Below are 25,186 nucleotides of genomic sequence, written 5' to 3' on the forward strand. Positions count from 1 at the left end.
ACCCTTTGAGTGACATTCCCCAATCAATCCTACCCAACTCACGCCTCAGACCATCGTAGTTTCCTTTATTTAAATTTAGGACCCTAGTCTCTGAGTCAACTACTTCATTCTCCATCTTAATGAAGAATTCGATCATATTATGATCGCTCTGACCCAAGGGGCCTCGTACAACAAGATTGCTAATTAATCCTTTCTTGTTACATAATACCCAGTCTAAGATGGCCTGATCTCTGGTTGATTCCTCGACATATTGGTCCAGGAAACCATCCCTTAAACACTCCAGGAATTCCTCCTCCACAGTATTGTTACTAATTTGGTTATCCCAATCTATATGTAGATTAAAGTCACCCATGATGGCTGCTGTGCCCTTATTGCACGCTTCTCTAATTTCCCTTTTAATGCCATCCCCAACCTCTGCATTACTGTTTGGAGGTCTATATACCACTCCCACTAACTCATTATGTCGTAAATTCCTGTGCATTTGTTAACTCACCAAGGAGAGATTACTTCTAGTTGTTATGTGTTAGCAACATTGTAAGATTTTCTCATTGCTACATTGGGCAAAATCATAAACCTGTTCTCTAAAGAATGCCATACTAAATACTCCTGTGATTTTTATGGCGTCAATCACACATGGCGACCTAAGGAAATCTTTCCTTAAGTCACCATGTCTGAGTGACGGCTGTAAAAATAAGGGGTCGCCCATTTAAGACAGAGATGAGGAGGACTTTTTTCTCACAGAGGGTCGTGAGTCTTTGGAACTCTCTTCCTCAGAGGGCGGTGGAAGCGGAGTCTTTGAATATTTTTAAGGCAGAGGTAGATAGATTCTTGATGAGCAATGGGGTGAAAGGTTATCGGGGGTAGGTGGGAATGTAGAGTAATCAAATTAGCCATGATCTTATTGAATGGTGGAGCAGGCTCGAGGGGCCAAATGGCCTACTCCTGCTCCTAATTCGCATGTTCGTATTCTTTGAATAAAACAATATTGGTGCTGAAATGAACTTTAATCATAAAATGCTGGTCTTTTGTGGAGCAAATAGGTGTGATTTTATTGATGATTCATTTTGACAACATTGTCATAGATAAGTGCACATGAAAAATGACAGATGGGATAGACAATGCTCAAATATTTCATACCACTTAAGCATCATAAAATAATCCATCTAGCTGTTAATTGTGGTAGCAATGTGTTGAATTGCACACTGTTTAGAAATTGGCAGAAAGAGCATTAATCCTTTCATCTGAATGAGATGCAACCAAAAATGACTGAAGGGAAGAACAAAATTAGATTGGGCTGTAGTATTTCCAGTACATTCTCTAATTTCAAGTCCTGGGCTCCCGTTTCCACTTCATTCTCCCAAGATCATCACTACTATCCCCAAGACCATTGGTACTTCTCCCAGCTCCACTGCTGATTGTTGTAACTTAATGTACACGCACAAAATGAACTGGTCTCAAAAATCGCTGGAAATCTTCAGTGAATGATGCCCACATCCAACAACTCCAGAAATGCGAGGGTATACATATCGGGAAAGGATGAACAGGCTGGGTCTCTTTTTTCTTGAAAAAAGGCTAAGGGGTGATCTAATAGAGGTCTAAAAAATTATGAAAGGATTTGATAGAGTAGATACAGAGAGAATGTTTCCACCTGTGGGGAAGAGCATAACTAGAGGCCATCATCATTATAAGATAGTCACCAAGAAATCCGATGGAGAATTCAGAAGAAACTTCTTTACCCAGAGAGTGGTGAGAATGTGGAACTCGCTACTACAGGGAGTGGTTGAAGCGAAGAGTATAGATGCATTTAAGGGGAGGCTAGGCAAACATATGAGGGAGAAGGGAATAGAGGGTTATGCTGATAGATTTAGATGAGGAAAGATGGGAGGAAGCTCGAGTGGAGCATAATCGCCAGCATGGACTGGTTGGGTCGAATGGCCTGTTTCTGTGCCGTATATCCTATGTAATCCTATGTAATATACATATCTTAGCCAAGTGATTGTAATCTGAAAACTCACTTCTTGTCTAAACTTTAATCCACCTCATGTGCATTAAACATTGGTCTGATATCCACTAGGCAATACACTAAAGTAATATTTATTTTCTCCAAGTAAAAGACTGATCATTGAGTAATTCTTATCTTTTTCAAGGAATGTCGGTGAAAGCTTGATTCAATTGGTAGGACACTCTTTGTGAATCAATGGATTAAAAAATGCATTCATAAACTCATTCAGCCCATCGTGCTTGTGCCGGTTCTTTGAAAAAGCTATCCAACCAGCCCACACCCCTGCTCCTTCCCCACAGCCCTACGAATCTTTCCTTTTCAAGCTTATATCCAATTCCCATTTGAAAGTTACTGTTGAATCCTGCTTCCACCACACTTTTGGCAGCCCCTGCCCATTTATATAGCATCATATCTCTTCCTCAGGCCATTCCAAAGAACCTAACAGTCAATATTTTGCTTTTGAAGTATAGTCGCTGTCGTTATGTAGGTAAAATACAATCTGCGCACAGCAAGGTCCTTCGCTGATGGTGGTTGAGGGAGAATAAGCTCACCAGAAAGGCACACAATAGGATGGAAGCTTTTGAAATTAACTGGTTGAGTCAGAGGATGAGATGTTCAACCCCATCTACTTTGTTTGGTGATTCAGGACAGGCATTAATCAGGAAGCTCGACACCACCCAGGACAAAGCAGCCCACTTGATTGGCACCCCATCCACCACCGTAAACATTCACTCCCTCCACCACTGGCGTACCGTGGCTGCAGTGTACCATCTACAAGATGCACTGCAGCAACTCACCAAGGCTTCTTCGGCAGCACCTCCCAAACCCACAATCTCTTCCACCTAGAAGGACAAGGGCAGCAGGCACATGGGAACACCACCACTTGCAAGTTCCTCTCCAAGTCACACACCATCCTGACTTAGAAGTATATCACCGATCCTTCATCGTCGCTGGGTCAAAATCCTGGCACTCCCTCCCTAACAACACTGTGGGAGTACCTTCACCACACGGACTGCAGTGGTTCAAGGAGGCGGCTCACCACCACCTTCTCAAGGGCAATTAGGGATGGGCAATAAATGCTGGCCTTGCCAGCGACGCCCACATCCCATAAACAAATAATAATCGGTGAAGAGCAGTGAGCTCTCCATATGTTCTGCCCCAACATTCTTTCCTCAACTAACACCACCAAAAACAAATTAACTGCTCATTTATCTCACAACTATTCATGGGACATGTGCAAAATAACTGCCACATTTGCCTACGTAATAAGTCAGTGACCTCCAAAAGTAAGTCATCGTATACAAAATGCTTTGAAACTTTTGAAAGATGTGATAGGGTGTGAGAGAAGTGCAAGTCTTTCTTTTACCAAAACTAACTATAGACTTGCCCAATTGGGTAACAAAATTTAAATCACCGAGAAATTAGTATATTTTTCATCCTTGTCTCATTAATATTTTGCACTTACATCACACTAAGAAAGCATCAAACACATTTCACAATTTGCAGGGGAAAAAAACTGTGAGGAATAAATGCTTAAGTACTGCTATTCTGCAAGTTAATAACAACCACTTTACATTGCCCTTCAAAATAAGTAAACTTTCTTCAACATAACCATTGCCCTCTATATTGGTCTGGATTTTGCGCTCTCGATGACGGCGACAGCGTACGCCATCATAAGCCATCAGAGAGGCCCCACAAGTTCCAGGAAAACCTGGAACTTGCGATGTCAAGGTTTGCCTCGACCCAAAAATCACTTTCGCTGGCACAGACTTAGCTATTTGCCCAACTACTGCCCAGCAAATGCCCATGAAACCCTTACACCTGGTCAGGATTACTATAAATCTTAACTTAAACATTCAAAAATAAAAAATATTGCACAAACATTTAAAGCTAGTTTGTGTAAATTTTGGCCCGGAATAAAATGCTTAAAATTATTTTTCAAAAAATATTTTTTTTTTTTATTGTATATGCTGTATTGAAGGGACTTTTAATTTAATTTGAAAATGGGATCATTTATTTTTATTCCAGTTGTATAAATGATTTAATTATTTGGGGATTCCTCACCTGCTTATGGGGATTCCGTTCGTAAATGGAATCCCCATAAGCATATAAGGAATTCTCCTTTTTGATTGGAGGACCTGGCCCACGTGATCCCAGGAACCGCCCGCGTCCCTGGGATCCATGGGCCTTTATGCAGGCGTACACTTGGAGATCCAGGACCCAAAGTGTCCGAAGCCCAGGAGCCTGAAGGAAGGTACGCCTCTGACCGCAAATTCCGGGCCATTAATCCCGTTACCCATCTATAATCTATAGGCTTTTGTACACCAAGCTTGGTATCATCTAACCACTACTTGATTTACTTCCTCTTCTTCCCTACAGTTTTCTATGTTCATTGTATCATGCACTTTAGGCCTTCGTCCTGCAACTAGATTCCTAGGTAATAAAACAAAATAGAAGCCATGGTAATCCACAGCAGAACATAGGACTGGATAGAAAACAGAAACAGTCCTGGTGCCCTGGCCAATATTTATCCCTCAACTAACACCACCAAAATAGATTTTCTTGTCATTTATCCCATTGCTCTCAATTGGATCTTGCTGTGTGTAAATTGTACATTTTTCTACAATAACAACACTTCAGAAGTAATGCATTGGCTGTGATGCGCTTCCTGAGAAATTGAAAGATGCTATGTCAATGAAATTTACTCTTTCGCTCTTTCTTTCTCTCTCTGCCGCTATGTGGGCAGGAAAGACGTATTTACTGAAAGACTGATGAAAATGTGTCCTGCAGAGTAGCAGAGGCAAAATTATTGAGGATATTTAGAACACAGTTGAATGCCGTGCCGTGTGTGTTAGGGCCAGAGAGGGATGCGTTTTGATGGCCACGTAGTCTTTTCTCATCTGTGACTTTTCTTATGTTCTTATGTGTACAGTATCAGTGGCCCACTCTACAGTACATCAAGATACAAAATAGCACTGCACCATTTTCCAGTCTCTGAGTAATGCTTCTGCACGACACATATTAAATTTCAAATCAGTCTTAACCTTGACCGAGGCAAAAACTGTTAGATCCTGACCATTTCAGTCACACTTCCAGAAACAAGTTTCTAATGCAACTCGTATTTTATTGCGTCGTGGAACGGGGGCAGGGGAATCAATAATTATTGTTGAGCCTCAAATTGAAATCTGAATTGACAAGGCCTGCACAATTTTGACAAATTTCGATTGCTGCTGTGTGGGGAAGCACTTCATCACTAAGTGCAATAGTTATCATTCTTTATGGCACGAAGGTAAATACAAGCTACTGTATTTGAAAGAAAACAGGTGAACTGATTAAGCTGAGACTCCAATGGAATTCTCCTAACAAGCGAATGAGTAATAATTCCATTAGATACAGTTAAGAAATAAATGAAGTACAATGAAAGATGGTACGAATGAACCAATTATAGGAAAATACAGTACATTTGATTAAAATACATTAGTCAGCACTATAGACAATAAATGGATGATACAAGTAATATAAAATTACCTAGAAATGGAAAGACCATTTTGTCTTCTGCCAAGGGATTGGTTTTATGATTTTACTGTGGGCTAAATTTTGCCAAGAAATCTAATGGTAAAAAAGATTCAGTCAAGTTCTAAACTATCTGTTGCTTTATGTGCCAAAATGAAGAATATAATGTTCGTTGCATTAGTAGTTATTATATGACAATCACAAATGGATCCCTACTCTATTTTGAGGGTTCTGTACTTTGAGGTATCCCTGATTCTATGCGTCAGTGTCCAGACAAAAAGGCAGATTAAACAAGCTTGATACTAAATTATACAGTATTGTTTCAAACCACGTGCAGGTTCAGAAGATTTTGTCTGCGGCAACATAGTTACCTGTCAAGACGTGCAGCCCATGTTACCTGATAACGTAATCACCTCCTTGTGGAAAAAGTTTGGTTTGGGCAAGTGGATTTCTGCAAGAGCTTGTTCTGGTCATGCTATTCTTAAATGATCTGGAGAAGGGTACTTCTTGTAAACATATTTGTTCTAAGCTATCATAGAAACATAGAGCACAGAAGAGGGCCATTTGGCCCATCGTGCCTCTGCCAGCACTTCGAAAGAGCAAACAAATTAGTCCCATTACACAATTCTTTCCCCATAGCCCTGCAATTTTTCTTTCTCAAGTTTTTATCCAATTCCCTTTTGAAAGTTACTATTGAATCTGTTTCCACCACCCTTTCAGGCAGTGCATTCTAGATCATAACAACTCGCTGCATAAAAACAATTCTCTTCATTTCCCTCTGGTTCCTTTGCCAATTATATTAAATCTTTTCTCTGTTTCTTTGCCTCTCCCAGGATATTGTGTGGTCAGGGGGTGGATCAATGGTGCCCCCATTTCTGGATGGGGTGGGTTTGAGGGCCTGGAGGCCTTGTCTTGTATGTTAGAAGACAAAGGCCCAGATTCTCCGGGGCCTATAACCGCGTATGCAGTGCGTACGGTGGCCGTAAGTGGCCCGCAAATTCCAGGTTTCCGCATGTGCTGCGTATGCACGAAAACCCGGAACTCAGATCATCCGCAGCCCGGGAAATGGATATTCGCTGGCCGAGAGTTGGGCTATTTGCCCAACTACTGCCCAGCAAACGCCTGTGAAACTCTTATGCCTGGTAAAAGCAGGCGTAAGGCCTTGTTTTTTTAAACAGCGTAAGAGCTTAAATAAATAGTAAAATAATTTTTTTATAATAAACATAAAAAAGCTTTAAAATTAGTTATCGGTTATTTTTAGCACCTTTAAAACGTTTACATTTATTTTTCAAAACATCAATTTTTTGTTTAAAATTTTTAATTTAATTGTATTTTAATTCATTTTGAACATGTAATGATTTATTTTTATTTAACTGGCGTGTAATTGTGTTTTATGGGGATTCCTATTCCTGCTTATGGAGATTCCGTATGCAAATGAAATCCCCATGAGCATAATGGGGATCCTTCTTTTTGATTGGTTGGCCTGGCCCACATGATCCCAGGGGCGCTTGCGAACCGCATGCGCCCCTGGTATACGTGGGCCTTTACGTATGCGTACGCGTACAGACCCAGCAGTGCGAGTCTACGGACTTCCGGGACCATCATGTAGGTTCGTACTTTGCTTGCGGTTCGGAGACAGGAAGACTCTGGCTGCAAATTCAGGCCCAATGTATATAAGGAAACAGTGATTAGAGTTTTAAGAGTCTAAAAATTGTATTGCAGTTTAGAAAAATATTGCTTACACTTTCCCTCCAATGGGTAGTAAGAGGAGGGGTGGGGCCGATTAGGGACCAAAATGGAGATATACGCATGAAGGCAGAGGGCATGACTGAAGTACTAAACAAGTACTTTGCATCTGTCTTTGGCAAGGAAGAAGATGCTGCCTAAGTTATAGTGAAAGAGGAGGTAGTTGAGATACTGGATGAGATAAAAATTGATAAAGAGGAGGTACTAGAAAGGCTGGCTGTGCTTAAAGTAGATAAGTCAGCAGGACCGGATGGGATGCATCCTAGGATGCTGAAGGAAGTAAAGGTTGAAATTGTGGAGGTACTGGTCATAATCTAATCCTCCTTGGATACGAGGGTGCTGCCAGAGGACTTGAGAATTGCAAATGTTACACCCTTGTTCAAAAAAGTGTCTAAGGATAAACCCAGTAACTACAGGCCAGTCAGTTTAACCTTGGTAGTGGGGAAGCTTTTAAAAACAATAATCCAGGACAAAATTAACAGTCACTTGGACAAGTGTGGATTAATTAAGGAAAGCCAGCACGGATTTGTTAAAGGTAAATCGTGTTTAACTAACTTGATTGTGTTTTTTGATGAAGTAACAGAGAGTGTTGATGAGGGCAATGCGGTTGACATGGTGCACATGGACTTCCAAAAGGCACTTGATAAAGTGCCACATAATAGGCTTGTCAGCAAAGTTGAAGCCCATGGAATAAAAGGGGCAGTGGCTGCATGGATACGGAATTGACGAAGTGACAGGAAACCTCTGGCACCACCCCCATATCCAAGGAGGATTAGAAGATTATGACCAGTACCTCCACAATTTCAATCTTTACTTCCTTTCGCATCCTAGGATGCATCCCATCCAGTCCTGCTGACTTATCTACTTTTACAGCCAGTAGTGTTGAACGGTTGTTTATTGGACTGAAGGAAGGTATACAGTGGGGTTCCCCAGGGGTCGGTACTAAGACCACTGCTTCTCTTGATATATATTAATGACTTAGACTTAGGTGTACACAGGCACAGTTTCAAAATCTGCAGATGACACAAAACTTAAAAGTATAGTGAACAGTGAGGAGGATAGTGATAGACTTCAAGAGGACATAGACAGGCTGATGGAATAGGCAGACACGTGGCAGATGAAATTTAATGCAGAAAAGTGCGAAGTGATACATTTTGGTAGGAAGAATTAGGAGAGGCAACATAAACTTAAGGGTACAATCCTAAAGGGGGTGCATGAACAGAGACACCTGGGGGTATATGTGCACAAATCATTGAAGGTGGCAGGGCAGGTTGAGAAAGCAGTTAAAAAAGCTACGGGATCCTGGGCTTCATAAATAGAGGCATAGAGTAAAAAAGCAAAGAAGTTATGATGAGCCTTTATAAAACACTGGTTCGGCCTCAACTGGAGTATTGTGTCCAATTCTGGGCACCACACTTTAGCAAGGATGTGACGGCCTTAGAGAGGGTGCAGAAAAGATTTACAAGAATGGTTCCAGGGATGAGGGACTTCAGTTATGTGGATAGACTGGAGAAGCTGGGGTTGTTCTCCTTAGAGCAGAGAGACGGTTGAGAGGCGATTTGATAGGGGTGTTCAAAATCATAAGGGGTCTAGACAGAGTAGATAGAGAGAAACTGTTCCCATTGGTGGAAGAGTCGAGAACCAGGGGACACAGATTTAAGGTGATTGGTGGAAGAACCAAAGGCGACATCAGGAAAAACCTTTTTACTCAGTGAGTGGTTAGGATCAGGAATGCACTGCCTGAGCGGGTGGTGGAGGCAGACTCAATCGTGGCTTTCAAAAGGGAGTTGGATTAATACCTGAAGGAAAAACATTTGCAGGACTATGAGGAAAGGGGAGTGGGACTAGCTGAAGTGCTCTTGCGGAGAGCTGGCACAGGCTCGACGGGCCGAATGGCATCCTTCTGTGCTGCAACCATTCTATGATTCAAACCTCTTTCCTTTTTCTCCCCACCTCTCCTGAAGGTGATGTCTCATCATTGGCTTTAACGAAGATGAGAAAAAGGACATGTTAAAAAAACAAATTTAAATAAAAAGAAACATCGTGGCCCAGGAGTTCGGGTCGGGGGCTTCCCGAGGGTGCAAGCCCCCGACCTGCACTTACCTAGCGCGCCGGCCGTTGCGCTGTGGGCCCGCGGGGGATTCCGATCCTGGGCCTCCTCCAACTGCCGGCGCACAGTGCTTGCGTATCCCAGGGGCACAGTTAGTTCGAAGCGTCCCCTGGGATCACGTGGGCCATGGAGAGCCAATGGTAGCAGGGAATCTGTATTCATAGATTTGACAGGAAGAGCTGTCAAATCTATGAATACAATTCAGCCCCAAAACATAACTAAAACTTCAAATAATTTTTTTTTAAAATCACATTTTTAAAATAACTATAAATTACATAAAATAAATATTTTAAAAAATAATTAAAATTTTTGAAAAAATTAATTACAGTTTCTAACAGGGCTAAAAATAAACTTACCTTTCTTTAAAGTATTTAAAAATAATAAACCTGTGGAAAAAATGTTTTAATTTTACTTAATTCACCACTTACCTTGTTAAAAGCAGGCCTTGCGACTGCTTTTTAGAAGCATAGCTGCTGGAGACTTACCCTCCCGGAGAAAGCTGCAAAAAAAAACGGAAGTTGCAGGCGTACGCGCTGCCTCTCCGGAGCACACGTTCGACCTGTGAACCCCTTCCTTTAAGGGAACGGAAGTTCCGGTTTCCCGCGCATGCGCAGTGCATGCATGAAACCGGCACTTTCGTTGGGCCTATGCATGAGTACCCAGCGCGTACTCACCCGTGGGGACCCGAAGTTCTGGCCTACAGCACAGAAACAGGCCATTCAGCCCAACAGGTCCACGCCAGTGTTTATGCTCCACACAAACCTCCTCCCACCCTACTTCATCTAACCCCATCAACATATTCTTCTATTCCTTTCTCCCTCGTGTTTATCTAGTTTCCCCTTATATGGATCTATGCTATTCGCTTCAACTACTCTATGTGGTAGCGAGTTCCACATTCTAACCACTCTCTGGGTAAAGTAGTTTCTCCTGAATTCCTTACTGGATTCATTCGTGACTATCTTATATTCATGGCCTCTCGTTCTAGCCTCCCCCGCAAGTGGGAACATCTTCTCTACGTCTGCCCTATCAAACCCTTTCATAATCTTAAAGACCTCATAATTTGTAACTAGCCGTGCTCGCTCAGACAGCATCAGCGTGATATAAAGAGAAAATATGTGAAGGCTAGAAATCTGAAATAAAGACAGATGCACAAAGGCAATTTCATACTCCAACTGCATTAATGAAATGCATACATGAACATCTAATCACCTTGTCACCTACCCGCGGCTTTCATTAATTGTTTAGTTGCTTTCAAAATCTTCCTTACTTTTTGAAACAAGCTACTATTGTCAGTGTTTAGATGTTGAAGAGTAATGTTTACATGTGATAGATTGGGGTGCAAAAATAATCTTTTTATTTTGTCCAGAAGAAGAGGGAAGCTGAGGGGATAAGAGGAATCATTGGGTCTGATGGCAGCCTCTATACAGCTGTTCATTTTTAATGGCCTACAGGTTTCAATGGTTGACACTGCTTGATGAATGCAGTCACGAAGAACTGCATCAAAGAGGGGCAACTATTCATTGCAATCCAGCGCAATTAAACCCTTGATACAATTGATGCATGGCAGGAGGTTAAACGGCGAGGTCAGAAATCAGCAAAGCTGCAAGAAAAGCGTGGAAAATGACATGTTTGAAACGTTAATAAGCAATCAAAAGATATTATGAACATTTGACTGTTTACCTTCTGCAACCCTCCGTAGCGCTGAATAGAGTCCGAGAGCTGGTTCTTAAGCCTATCCAGCTGTAACCATTCGCGCTGCAGACGAAATAGAAATATTCATTAAACAGTCCATGTACCTGCCCGATAACTGAAATCACCCGTACTGCGAGGCTGGCTAATTTGTAACTAGCCATGCTCGCTCAGAGGCCATTAGCATGTTAGAGATAAAAAGAGAAAATATGTGAAGGCTGAAATAACCAGAAATAAAAGAGGTAGCTTTGGAAGTACACAGCAGGTAGGTCAGTCAGCAGCTGAAGGAGAAGAGATGGGTTGATGCTTGGGCGAGCCTTTTTCTCAGCATTGGGGTCACTCGTCAAGCTATTAACCCTTTGCACTTTCAGATGCTGACGGACGACTGTGAATTTTTTAGCACCAAAATCTTGCACCATTGACCATAAATTATGGGTCAATATGGGCTGTTGGCTTGCAGTGACTGAATGGCCGGGTTGCCCACTTCTGCGCTCACTGGCCAGCGCTTTTCCATCCCTTGAAGTGAATAGGCGGGAAATCGAGGGCCGCCGAGTCCAAAAGAGGGGACTGAATTTGCTGGAACAACATGTTTCGCGGTAAACACCATTAATTGGATGTTTTAGCTCCCCCATTCATATCACACTATATTTGTGCCAAAAATTGCTGGAACATTGATCCGTTAACGGTGTAGCAAGGTCAATGACAAATCAGAGGCCTCATGGATGGTGCGGCCAATGGTTTACCCCTCAGACCAATCGCATGGCACTATGAAAAGCTGAGAACAGGCGCCATAACTCAGATTGAGGCATGGTACTGAGAGTTAAGTGAGCTGCAACTTCTGAAATCACCTTACATCATCTTTAAATTGTTAATTTCACTTAAAAAAACAACTTTGTAAAAGGTGGTTTCAAGTAATCTCCAGGGTCTGCATATTCCCTTTTCCACAGAAATGTGGCAGGAAGAACAGCAAAGGAGGCGATCAAATTTTGGGGACGAGGACCTCTTGGATGAGGTGGAGCGTCGGCGAGACCGGCTGCTGGGGACTGCAAGGGCAAGGGCTCCCCGAAAGGTCAGCCGGATGGTGCGGCGGAGGTTTGCCACCTCAGTCGTCCAATGCTCAGGAGACTAGTGTAAGAAAAGAAATACAACAATCTGACCAGGGAAAGCAAGGTAAGCATTCTCAGGGCTTAAATTCAGAACATGCAAATCCATTGTAAGTAGTAGAAAACTAACTGTTGTCTGTCTCTGTGATTGTTTTTTGAATGGCTTGAGATGCAAATGAGTCGTCCTTCAATGGTGGATTGTATGATCTGATCTGTTTGTTTGCTCAAGCTAGAATCTAAAAGCAAGCGAGTCATCAAAGTCTGTTGCCATGGGAAGCAACACTTCGATGGTGGTCAGTTGATGAATTTGACAGCTTCAGTCTCTGCTGAAGAATATATTACAGGAAACTTTGTGCTATCTGGCACCCATGGGACCGAGCTACTGCCGTTTTTTAAAAAGCTCCAGATAGACCAGCGTCAATGTTATCAGATAGGAGCTTTTCATCGCAGTATCTGACCACAAACACTGTTGCTCAGCAACAGCTTGTAAACACTCGGCCCATGGCTTGGAAGCGTCTCTGAAGCTGTTGCTAAGATACAGAGACGCTTTCTAGAGCCTGCCGTGTCTGACCACAAACACTGTTGCTCAGCAACAGCTTGTAAACACTCGGCCCAGTAGCTTGGAAGCGTCTCTGAAGCTGTTGCTAAGCGACAAAGACGCTTTCCAGAGCCTGCCTGTGAAAAGAATGCTAGGAGAAAAAAAAACACCTAACCAAAACGGCTGCTGATTTCTGCCGTTAGATCAAAGTTGACAGACATTCAACTTCCGGATAGCACAAAGTTTCCTGTACAATGTCAGAAAAGAAGCCCGTCAGATCGACGCCTCTACCTCACACAAAGCAAGACACCATGGGGAAGAAATTGGTCTTGAGCGCTAAATGGGCGGTAACGCACCAGCCACCCATTATACGCCCCACCCAATATTCAGTTCTATTTAAGTCAATGGAACTGACTATCAGGCAGGGCATATTACGAGTAGCCAATTCAATACCACCTGTTTAGCGCGACCGCCCAAGACCAATTTCTACCCCTCTAAATTCTTCCCCGATTGCCCCTGCAGTAATTCATAACACGCGGGAGCATGCACAAAGTGGAGGAGGAATCCCATTTCTTGAAGGAGTTGACGCACCATGAGAACAAGGGTTCATAATGCCACTACAATATGCCCCTGAAGTAGTGGCAAAGATTGCGCACTGCACAATTTTGCCCTGCAGGAAGGGCTTAAACTTGACTCGTCAGACGAGATGCCCATGTCCAAGGCTGGTGCCCTCCCAGAAGGAGGCACGGTGGCAGCGGCCATGGTGGCCAGACAGCAGCTGGTGGCTCGTGTGTTTGGACAAAGACAGAAACCACCATTATTTGCCCGTCTTAAGTGACTGCGGCATGATTAATGGTGAATAGCGACGCAAATTGGCGATCGCCATTGACTGCAAAGGCGGGCTGGGTGAGGAGAACAGATTTTTATTGGCTTAGGTGAGCCTATTGCCAGAGTGGAGCAAGTGTCCCAGCAAATCACGGTGCAACGCAACACATGGTGGCTGTCTTTGTCCAGACATATGGCGTCTCTCGCTTACTCCGGCATTTGCTGGGGCTTTTCCGTATTAATAATGGGTCAGGCCGTTAACGCATCATCGCTACGGCGCGAGTTCCCAGCAATTTCAGGCCCGTACATTAGTCAAATTCCATTTTTATTACACTGGATTCCACGATTTCAATATTGGTTTTGGGGGTTGCATTCAGCAACCGTTTATAATTGGGGCCGATGGCTTATGTTAACAGAAGAAGTCAAATTCCAGAAGTCTTGTAAGCTAAGGTTCTGGGAGATTCTTGCCAGTGTTTTGGCAATCGAAAGGCACAATTCTGTCCATTTTCCATGACTTGGATAAGCCGGTTCAATTAGAAGCAAAGCAGCAGCATTGGTCGCCTGAGCTGCATTGCTAAATTAACACACAAAAAAAACTGCTCAAAAACTCTGGCGCGCCAGCCAGGAAAACAAGTGGCAGAATTTACATATTAAATGGGATTTCATTATTAATGAATTAATAAAACCTGCATTTAAAATCGATTAATAATTCAGGATGCAAAAGTGTAATGACTGTATTAGCTAAAAATGGATAACAGCCAGGGCGAGAAGTAATCATATTTTATATGCAAATCTTCCTGGTTTTAATTTTCTGGCAATTACATTTTGGTTTCAGGACTCGTTTGCATAATATTTGAAGTTATTGTTACATTTCAGCTGCACTTACCCTGGATGATCCACGCACTATTTCCGAAAGCTGCTTAATATACTTTGTGGAACAGCTGATGGTTTTATTCGTCTCCTGCTGTGTTGTATGCCTTTGGCAAAACAGAAGGGAGGAGGAAACAATAAATAAAATAAAGGCTGTGTATGAAATAAAACAGCTGAAATAACAGTGGAAAGAACAACGTTTAGGACACAGAGTCATCATTGAGATTTAAGTGGGAATACTTTTACTTTTGCGGAAAACTTCAATCTGCTCTCCTGAAACGATGATTTAAAGATGATACTTAGACCATTTTTGAATTTGGTTGTTGCCTCCATAATTCAAGTCAAGATGTTTGGCTAACATCAGCTCTGCGCAAAGCCGGGCTTTTTCCACGTCAAAAACTAAACAGAATGCTCGAAGTCATAAAATTTGTGCTTAATCAGCAAAGCAATTTTGGAAGAAACAAATTAAATAATTTTCCTCAGTAAAACCTTAACTGTCTCCCATCCTGGTTGTTCCCCCAGTACAACCCCCCATCTTTGTTCTCTCAATGGCAAGGGTTGCAGACTTGAACGTGTCTAGCACACAACTGGTTTAGCCATCCATCTCCAGATCTGTTTGGACAACATCAAGATCTACTGGGCCTCACTCCTCTCTGCCAAAACCCACCCATTATCCTAGGATAATCCTGGAGAGCTTCTTTTCTCCGTTACCAACCACCTCCTGAAACACATCTTCCCTCACCCTCCACCCTCACCTCTAACAAGCATGAGAAGCTCATGGATTTCTTTGTCACCAAGGTAGAGACCATCCATTCAACTGCTTCTGCTGCTTTCCACCTTTCCCTTGCCCACAAAGAATGAAGAACCCCCCCCCACCAAAGATTCTCCCCTCGTCCTATTCCTGAACCCTGGTCTATTTCTTGCCCAATTTCTTCTATGCCCTCTCCAACCTCATCTAACCAAGTGACCTACCTCCTGCTCCCTCAACCCCATTTCTGATAACCATCCATCCTCCATTTGTGGCCCCCATGTTAGCTAACATTATAAATGATTCTTTCTCCTCAGGCACTGTCCCTCTCCGAACCATTGTCATCAACTCTTCTCAAAATAAATCAACACAGTCCATCTGTCCTTGCAAACTACTGCCCAATGTCCAACCTCACTTGTCGCTCCAAAGTCCTCGAAAGTACTGTCTACTCGCTGATCGCTTTCCATTTTCTCCCGCAACTCTCCATTTCAATCTCTCCAGTCAGATTTCTGCTCCTCCAACAACACCAAAACAACCTTAGTCAAAGTCACAAACGACATTCTCTGTGACTGATGCATTAACCCACCTTGACCTGTGCAGCCTTTGACATGGTCAAATACATCCTCCTCCTCCAATGTCACTATTCATCTGTTCAGCTCTGCTTGGACTTTTATCTATCCTTGTGACCAGGACACTGCTACCAATGGATTCTCTTCCCACCACAATACTGTCACCTCGGGAGTCCCCCAAGGATCCATCCTTTACCTGTTCCTCATCAACATACTCGGCGACATCATCTGCAGATATAGTGTCAGCTTCCATACATACATTGATGACACCAGCTATACCTCTCCACCACCTTTCTTGACCCCTCCACTGCCTGCTGTGAGAATACTTGCCTGACATCCAATCTCGAATGAGCTACAATTACATCTACTCCACCTCATCCTCCATACCCTGTCCACTGACTCTATCCACCATTCTGGCACTGTCTAAGGCTGAATCACACTGGTCACAACTCAACAAGCTAGTTTATCCCAAGCTGAGCTTATAGACCTCATATACTCTTCATTCCAAAGACTTTACTTCCATCTCTGTAACATCACCACCACTGACCTCAGTCCATCTGCCGCTGAAACCTTCATTCATGCCTGACACCTCCAGACTTGACTATTCCAATGTTCTCTTGGCCAGCCTGTTATTCTCCATTCTCTGTAAACTTCAGCTTATCCAAAACTGTCGGTTGCATCCTATCTCACACCAAGTTCTGCGTCCCCATTAGCCCCCTCCTCACTGATCTACATTGGCGCTCGGTCCCCAACACCTCAAATTTAAAACTGCGTGCAAAAACAACTGCAAACGCCTTTTCCATGACTGTAAATGATCTAACTGTAAGAGTTACAAATCCACAAACTACTCAACAATTACTATAAATGGAGCATTTCATGAATTATACCTATCTACTTTCATATATGCTGGTTGACTTCTCATGGTGTTGCTCAACTACGGTCTAGGGTCTGAAGTGTGGCTGTGGATACTGAACGTAAGGAAAGATACATTGGCCTTGGAAGGGGTACAGCTTGGTTTTCACCAGAATGATAGCAGGGCTTAAAGGGTAAATTATGAGAGTGGGTTGCATAAACCTGGCTTGCATTCCCCTTTAAAAGATTTAAAAGGTTGAGGAGGTGACCTAATTGAGGTATTTAAATGATTAAAAGTATTCGATGGTGTAGATAAAGAGAAACTATTCCTCTAGCCAGGCCATTTAGGAGTGAAATAGCACTTCTTCACACAAAGGGCATTAGAAATCTGGTTCTCTCTGCCCCAAAAAGCTGTGCATGTTGGCTCAATTGAAGCTTTCAAGATGGAGATCAATACTTTTTTGTTAGGTTAGGGTATCCAGGGAAATGGAACAAAGGCAGGTAAAAAAAAGATTTGAGGTACAGATCAGCCATGATCTAACTGAAAAGCAGAGCAGGCTTGAGGGGCTGAATGGCCTACTCCTGTTCCTTATGTTCCTACTGTGATGAAATATGCCTTCATCAGACCTGCTTGTATTTTACCTGCTTGTATTGTGTGAACCACACCCTTTTGTTCCTATTGTGTGTATTGGCTACGCCCCTGTCTTTTGCCATATAAAGGTCTCAGGAGCTGTATGAGTCACTCACTACCAGATGAACTCGATGTGGGAAGACCTGCTATGCTGCTATGTTCTTAGTGATTAAAAGCCTTTAGTTGAATCCTTTAAAATCCTTGTCTTTGAGTTATTGAAGGCACATCAATTTTAATCACTAAAACACCAAGATGGATCGACTCCTGAAACCAGAGCGCTTGGATCTGGACCCCCATGCCTCAGACGCAGCCACACAGTTCGGACACTGGTTCCAATGCTTCGAATTTTTCATTGCAAACTCATCCACTGCCATAGCCGCAGCCGAAACCGCTACCGGAGACATGAAACTGGGAATCCTGCGAAACTGGGTGAGCCATCGGGTCTCCCCTCTCATCCAAGATGCCACCAGCTACGAGGAGGCCTGCACCATCCTGAAGGCCCACTACGCGCGGCCAATAAACGTGGTGTACGCCAGGCATCTTCTGACTACTCGCACGCAGCGGCATGGTGAGTCACTAGAGGACTTTATACTAAACCTAAAAGTACTGGGCAGAGACTGTAACTGTAAGGCCGTGTCTGCCATCGTGTACACGGAGGAGCTGATCCAAGACTCCCTTATTGCGGGCCTCAGTTCAAATTATATTCGGCAGAGACTGTTTGAAAAGGAGGGACTGGACTTAAAACAGGCCATAGATATAGCGCGATCGCTGGATATGGCCCAGAGGAACTCTGAATCCTGTTCCCCAGGCCACGCGGCCCACTCCGCCTCGTGCGCACCGTGGGGGCCGCCATCTTGGAAGCCATCTTCACCTCCCAGGTCTCAGGCCAGCCCAGCACCATCGGAGCCCCAGCCTCCACCCAGGAGCCCCACTACTGCCGCGATGCATCGGGGCCCGAAATGCTACTTCTGCGGTCAGGACAAACACTCCAGGCATCTGTGCCCAGCAAAGGGCACCACCTGTTTTAAATGCGGGAAGAAAGGACACTTCAGCAAAGTCTGCAGAGGGAACCCCGCCTCCAACTCCACCACTGCCGCGTGCGCGCCGTGGGAGCGGCCATCTTGGAAGCCATCTTGTCCACCCTCATGGAGTCCACCATCTTGCCCCGACTACACGGACCTCCAGGACCCACTGGTGGCCTCGATCACAGTGGATCAATCCAGGCCACATCCGTTGTCTAAATCGATGATGGACACAGAGGTAAACGGGAACAAGGTTAAATGCTTGATTGACTGCGGGAGCACCGAAAGCTTTATTCACCCTAGCCTGGTAAAACGACTTTCTCTAACGATAGTCCCCACACAGGGCAAAATCGCCATGGCCGATAAGACTCATACCTCAAAAATTACAGGTTTCTGCGCGGTTATGTTGTCGGTAAAAGGCAATGATTACAGAGATTTTAAACTATTGATAATGCCAGATCTCTGTGTGAGCGTGATCTTGGGTCTGGACTTCCAGTGCCACCACCAAAGTATCACGCTTACCTACGGTGGGTCCCAGCCGCCCCTCATAGTGTGCGGTCTGGCTACCCTGAAGGTCAAGCCGCCCTCTCTGTTCACCAACCTCGCACCCAACTGCCGACCCATAGCGACCAAGAGTAGGCGGTACAGCTGGGAGGATAGACGGTTCATTGCGTCGGAAGTAGAAAGACTCAAGCGGGAGGGTATCATCGAATGCAGTACCAGCCCGTGGCGCGTCCAGGTAATAGTAGTTAAGGGTAGCGAAAAGAAGCGGATGGTGATAGATTATAGCCAGACGGTTAATCTATACACCCAGCTAGACGCCTACCCTCTGCCCCGCATAGCGGATATGGTTAACCAAATCGTGCAATACCGGGTGTTTTCCACCATCGACCTAAAATCGGCATACCACCAGCTCCCCATTAGGCCGGAGGACCGTCCATACACCGCCTTCGAGTCGAACGGACGTCTCTACCACTTCCTCAGAGTCCCCTTTGGGGTAACGAACGGGGTCTCGGTCTTCCAGCGGGAGATGGACCGCATGGTCGATGAGAACCAGTTAACAGCCACCTACCCATACCTAGACAACGTCACCATCTGCGGCCACGACCAGCAAGACCACGACTCGAACCTCGCGAGATTTCTGAAAACCGCCCTCAGACTCAATCTCACCTACAATGAGGATAAGTGTGTCTTTAGCACCACGCGCCTCTGTATCCTGGGCTGCGTGGTGGAAAACGGGGAAATTGGTCCGGACCCCGACCGATTGCGCCCCCTACGGGAGCTACCCCTACCAAACACTCCCAAGGCCCTGAAAAGGTGCCTGGGGTTCTTCTCCTATTACGCCCAATGGGTCCCCAATTATTCCGACAAGGCCCGTCCCCTCCTGAAATCAACGTCCTTCCCGCTCACAGCCGAGGCCCACGCCGCCTTCAAGAGCAATAAACACGACATTGAGAAGGCCGCGCTGCGGGCAGTGGACGAAAACATCCCTTCCCAGGTCGAAAGCGATGCGTCCGACTTCGCTTTAGCAGCCACCCTCAACCAGGATGGGCGGCCCGTAGCCTTTTTCTCAAGAACCCTCCAAGGGCCCGAGATCAGACACTCCTCGGTAGAGAAGGAGGCCCAGGCCATAGTGGAGGCAGTGCGGCACTGGAGGCACTACCTAGCCGGCAAACGCTTCACCCTGCTTACCGACCAGCGGTCGGTAGCCTTCATGTTTAACAACAAACAGAGGGGGAAGATCAAGAACGACAAAATTCTCAGGTGGCGGATCGAACTCTCCACGTTTGAGTACGACATAATATATAGGCCGGGGGCCCTCAACGAATCCCCCGACGCCCTATCACGAGGGATGTGTGCCAGCATCCAGGGGGACAGGCTACAGGGCCTCCAGAATGGCCTCTGCCACCCGGGGGTCACCCGGCTATTCCACTTTATAAAATCCCGTAACCTGCCCTATTCCATCGAGGAGGTCCGGTCTATGACCAGGGACTGCCGCACCTGTGCGGAATGCAAGCCCCGTTTTTTCAGACCCGACCGAGCCCACCTGATCAAAGCTACACGGCCATTCGAGCGCCTGAGCTTAGATTTCAAGGGACCACTCCCCTCCACCGACCGCAATGTGTACTTTCTCAACATTGTGGACGAATACTCCCGCTTCCCATTCGCCTACCCCTGCCCAGATATGACCAGTGCCACGGTCATCAAGTGCCTCGGCAACCTGTTTTGCACGTTCAGCATGCCTAACTACATCCACACTGACAGGGGGGCGTCGTTCATGAGCGATGAACTGCGCCAATACCTGCTGTCGAAGGGGATAGCCACGAGTCGGACCACTAGTTATAACCCCCGGGGTAATGGGCAAGTGGAGAGGGAGAACGCGACAGTGTGGAAGGCGGTCACCTTAGCACTAAGGTCTAAAGGCCTCCCCACCTCCCGCTGGCAGGAGGTCCTCCCAGACGTACTCCACTCGATAAGGTCGCTACTGTGTACTGCTACTAACGCCACTCCTCACGAGAAGATGTTTGTTTTTCCCTGCAAATCAACCTCAGGAGTATCCCTACCCTCGTGGCTCTCCACCCCAGGGACAGTCCTGTTACGGAAGCATGTGAGGGGCCACAAAACGGATCCCCTCGTGGAGGCAGTACACCTACTCCACGCAAACCCACAGTACGCGTACGTCAAGCATGCCGACGGGCGTGAAGACACCGTGTCCATAAAGGACCTCGCCTCAGCAGGAAGCGACGACGACGACCCATCACCACCACCCCCAGAAGAACCTCCACCATCCCCAGAGGTATCCTCACCACCCCCAGAAGTACCTGCAACACCCCCGGCACATGGGTATGCCCAGGAGGGCACCACGGACTCCCGGTCGGAACCCGAGGTACTGTTGCGACGTTCAGGAAGGACTATCACACCCCCGGACAGACTTAATCTGTAGAAGGGGTGAATGTGATGAAATATGCCTTCATCAGACCTGCTTGTATTTTACCTGCTTGTATTGTGTGAACCACACCCTTTTGTTCCTATTGTGTGTATTGGCTACGCCCCTGTCTTTTGCCATATAAAGGTCTCAAGAGCTGTATGAGTCACTCACTACCAGATGAACTCGATGTGGGAAGACCTGCTATGCTGCTATGTTCTTAGTGATTAAAAGCCTTTAGTTGAATCCTTTAAAATCCTTGTCTTTGAGTTATTGAAGGCACATCACCTACGAAGGGCTTGCAGGAGCACAGGAGGAAAGGGCCTTGAGGCACACATGGCAGGAATGGTTGGGAGGGGGCTAGGGGAAAGAGCAGAAAAGGGATGGGAACACAACACAACAGGAAACATAGGGAGGGAATATGGGTCCCAAGTTATAAAATTAACCTACTGGACCTCAAGATAAATAGGGTTCACTGTTTATTAGCACTGGGAATACAGAGAATGATGGCAAGCCTTCTGAATTTTTTTCCCCCTGAATCTGAAAAGAAGTCATTTCTTGCTTGGTCATTTGGCCTTAACAACTTGTCTACACTCCACCAAGGGGTTGGAGCCAGGGACTTGCAAGTAATCTAGAGAAATGTTCCTCGGTGACATCAACATGACTAGGAGGTTCACCCACTAAATTATGCAACTTTCCACAATGTATAGTTGAGCAGTGGCCTTAATGAGACAGGGCAAGTTAAATAAATCTCCAGCTTAGCAACTAAACACCACTACTGTGCTCCAGGTCACAGACTGCCTGTGAATAACAGTTCAACTATCCTTACTCATGTAACCTTAAGTTCCTCCTTTCATAACCAGATATTTTGTCTAGTTACTTTCTGAAGAATTTAATTAATGTAGCACTCTGCTCCATATGTACATTATTCGAAGTAGTAAAAATTACTTTGCTTCTAATCTCGAGTCTTGCTTGAGGCATGCCAATTTTGTGCTCATGTCCTCTCATTCTGCAATCACAGTTTAACTTAAATAACCTGCTTACATCTACATTATCCATGCCTCTCAGCAATTTAAAGATCTGGATCACGTCCCTCTCAATCGTATTTTCTCCAATGAGAACAAATTTAATTCAGCCAGCCTATCTTCACAACTTAGTGTTTAAAGTCCGGAAATAATCTTTTTCACTCTTCTCTGAACCTTTGCCAATGCAGCAATGTAATTCTGAAGGCAAAATGCTCACAATTGAACACAGCGATTCAAAGGTGGTCATACCAATTGAGTTATACATTTAAAAAGCTTATAATCAAGCACGTTCCACATGCATCCCAATACTTGATCAGCTTTGCTGCAAGGAGTGTTGTATCAATTGGATATTTTCATGGACTATCACTAGACATTGCTGAATTGTTTACCTTTTTTCATTTTGCCAATGGATTTCCACATTACTGTACCTTACATTCTTCCGCTGTAAATTGAAAATCTTATTCCATTGTCTTTCCATCCATTCATTAATTATCCAGATATCTTGGGTTGCTAGCCTCTTATCTCTCTTATATTGGTCTTTTAACCACACAGCTTTGCATCAACAAATTTGATATTCTCTCCTCCCAATTATTAATGAATAATATGAACAACATGAAGCCTGGGACAAGAGTTATGGTACTGGACTTGCAACTCAAAGGTTGTGTGATCAAATCTCATTATATCTGTTAGTTTGTGGGACAGCTCCAGGAAAAACTGACCATGAAAACTGCTGTAAAGTCCAACTGGTTTACTAATCCTCTTCAAGAAACAGAACCTGCCACCTGTATCGGCCCTGACTCAAGCCTACATTATGTAGTTGACTCTTAATGTCCTCTGAACATGTCTAACAAGCCAGTTGTACAAACATTCGCTCCTTCAGACCAACTAGAGATGGGTTATAAATGCCTTGGCCGGCCTTTTCCATATTCCGAGAACAAATTACAAAAACATTGGGGACCAAAGCCTCCTGATCTGCATTGCTCAGCTCCTGTGTTTTTTTTATTCGGTCATGGGATGTGGACGTCACTGGCAAGACCAGCATTTATTGCCCATCCCTAATTGCCCTCGAGAAGGTGGTGGTGAATCGCCTTATTGAACCGCTGAAGGTTTTCCTAGTGGTTTTGATACAACTGAGTGGCTTGCTAGGCCGTTTCAGGGGGCAGTTAAGAGTCAACCACATTGCTGTGGGTCAATATAGGCCACATATGGGCCAGACCGGGTAAGGGCGGCAGATTTCCTTCCTAAAGGACAATAGTGAACCAGATGGGTTTCTATGACAATCCGGTAGTTTTATGGTCACCATTACTGATACTAGCTTTTTATTCTAGATTTATTTAATTAACGGCAGCTGTGGGATTTGAACTCATATCTCCGGATCATTAGGCCAGGCCTCTGGATTACTAATACAAAAGCAAAATACTGCAGATGCTGGAAATCTGAAAAAACAACAGAAAGTGCTGGAAACACTCAGCAGGTCAGGCAGCATCGAGGAGAGAGAAACAGAGTGAACGTTTCGGGTCGAACCCTTCGTCAGAACTGGAAAAGGTTAGAGAAGAGAGATTTTTAAGCAGGGGCAGGGAGGAGGGGAAGAAAGAACAAAGGGAAGGTCTGTGATAGGGTGGAAGGCAGGAGAGATTGACTGACAACAGGGATGACGGTGCAAGGCAAAAGGAGAGGTAATGGGACAAGTTGAGAAACATAAGATGGCTCTAGATGATGTGTGAATGATGATGGCAGCAACATCAACAGCTACTATGTGAGGGAACAAGAGAGAAAAAATATATAAAGAAATACAGGAGCTGAGGTTATAGTCTGAAATTGTTGAACCCGATGTTAAGTCCAGAAGGCTGTAAAGTGCCTAATTGAAAGATGAAGTGCTGTACCTAGAGCTTACGCTGAGCTTCATTGGAACAGTGTAAGAGGCCGAGGGTGGAGAGATCAGAGTGGGAGTGGAGGGGAGAATTCAAGTGACAGGCGACCGGAAGCTCGGGGTCACGCTTGCGGACTGAATGGTGGTGTTCCACAAAGCGGTCACCCAATCTGCATTTGGTCTCCCCACTGTAGGGGAGGCCGCATCGTGAGTGTAGTGTATGTACCCGTCTACCTTTAAGAGAACTATTGTATGTAACCGTCCACCTTTAAGAGAACTACTTTAGGTGTTGCACTACTTTGTTGGCTTCTGTATACTGTAATACCGACGGTGACCACACCGGTATATAAGTGCTGTGTCAGGAGTTATTGGGCAGATTCGCCCTGACCTTCGAATAGTAAAGTCCTGTTTTAAGTTACTCTTGGAGTTTGTGCATTAATTAACTAAACAACCCACAGACTTTACAGTGGCGACGAGTCCGATCGTACCCTGCGGCAACAATACATCCGAAGCAGTTAACGAGCGTCGAGAAGAGGCAACCGCCCTCGTCGTTCTGCTGGGAGAAAACTCGAGGCTGCAGAACTAGAAAGGAGGAAGAATTTAGAGGCAAAGACTTCCATCAGCAACAGGCACTGACTGTCCCTTCTGCCACGGTGAGGAGTGAGCCGGTCAGCACGAGAAGCAAGGCGGCCACGATGACTGTGAGTAAGGGAAAGTAAAAAGAATAACCGGAGGATAAGGGCGGTGCACTCGACCACGGTCGAGGGGGAAAGGAGCCGGACAGAAGTCGGGTCCAGAGGCGCTGAGACTGGGGCAGCGTGGAGCAAGGAAGCCACGGTACAGACAGGCTAGGGACGCAACGGCGTCGTGAGAGAGCTAGACCGCGACCGGCGAAAAAGGCCGGGCTGCGACCGAAGCCACGAAGCGCTGCGACCGGGAACGTAGGCGCAGGAAGAGATAAACTCAGCCGCAGCCGGGGAGGGAAGCACCGGACTGCGAGAGGGCTGGGAGGCGCGATTGGGAGCCGAGCGAGCGGGAGAGGCAGAGCCGACCAAGGGAGACTGAGCGAGAGCCAGTCCAGCGGCTGAAACTGTTCTCCGTCAACGGGGTGTACCCAGCGCCGGTAGAGCCGAGCGAGCGGGAGAGA

The 25,186-nt window shown here is 45.2% G+C and overlaps 1 protein-coding gene across 1 annotated transcript in view; it reads right to left on the minus strand.

The window, feature by feature from the left end:
- The window catches only part of tsnare1 (T-SNARE Domain Containing 1), an 840,454-nt gene that overhangs the window by 286,855 nt on the left and 528,413 nt on the right, over positions 1 to 25,186 (minus strand). The window contains exons 5-6 of the mRNA XM_085992448.1: positions 14,413 to 14,503; positions 11,052 to 11,126 (exon numbers count right to left, since the gene is read on the minus strand). Of these exons, the coding sequence (XP_085848574.1) occupies positions 11,052 to 11,126; positions 14,413 to 14,503 (166 nt within the window). The remainder of the gene's footprint in view (positions 1 to 11,051; positions 11,127 to 14,412; positions 14,504 to 25,186) is intronic.

The sequence above is a fragment of the Somniosus microcephalus genome, chromosome 7 (assembly GCF_052327205.1).
Source record: "Somniosus microcephalus isolate GS21.2 chromosome 7, FLI_Smic_1.0, whole genome shotgun sequence".
NCBI classification, from domain to species: Eukaryota; Metazoa; Chordata; class Chondrichthyes; order Squaliformes; family Somniosidae; genus Somniosus; species Somniosus microcephalus.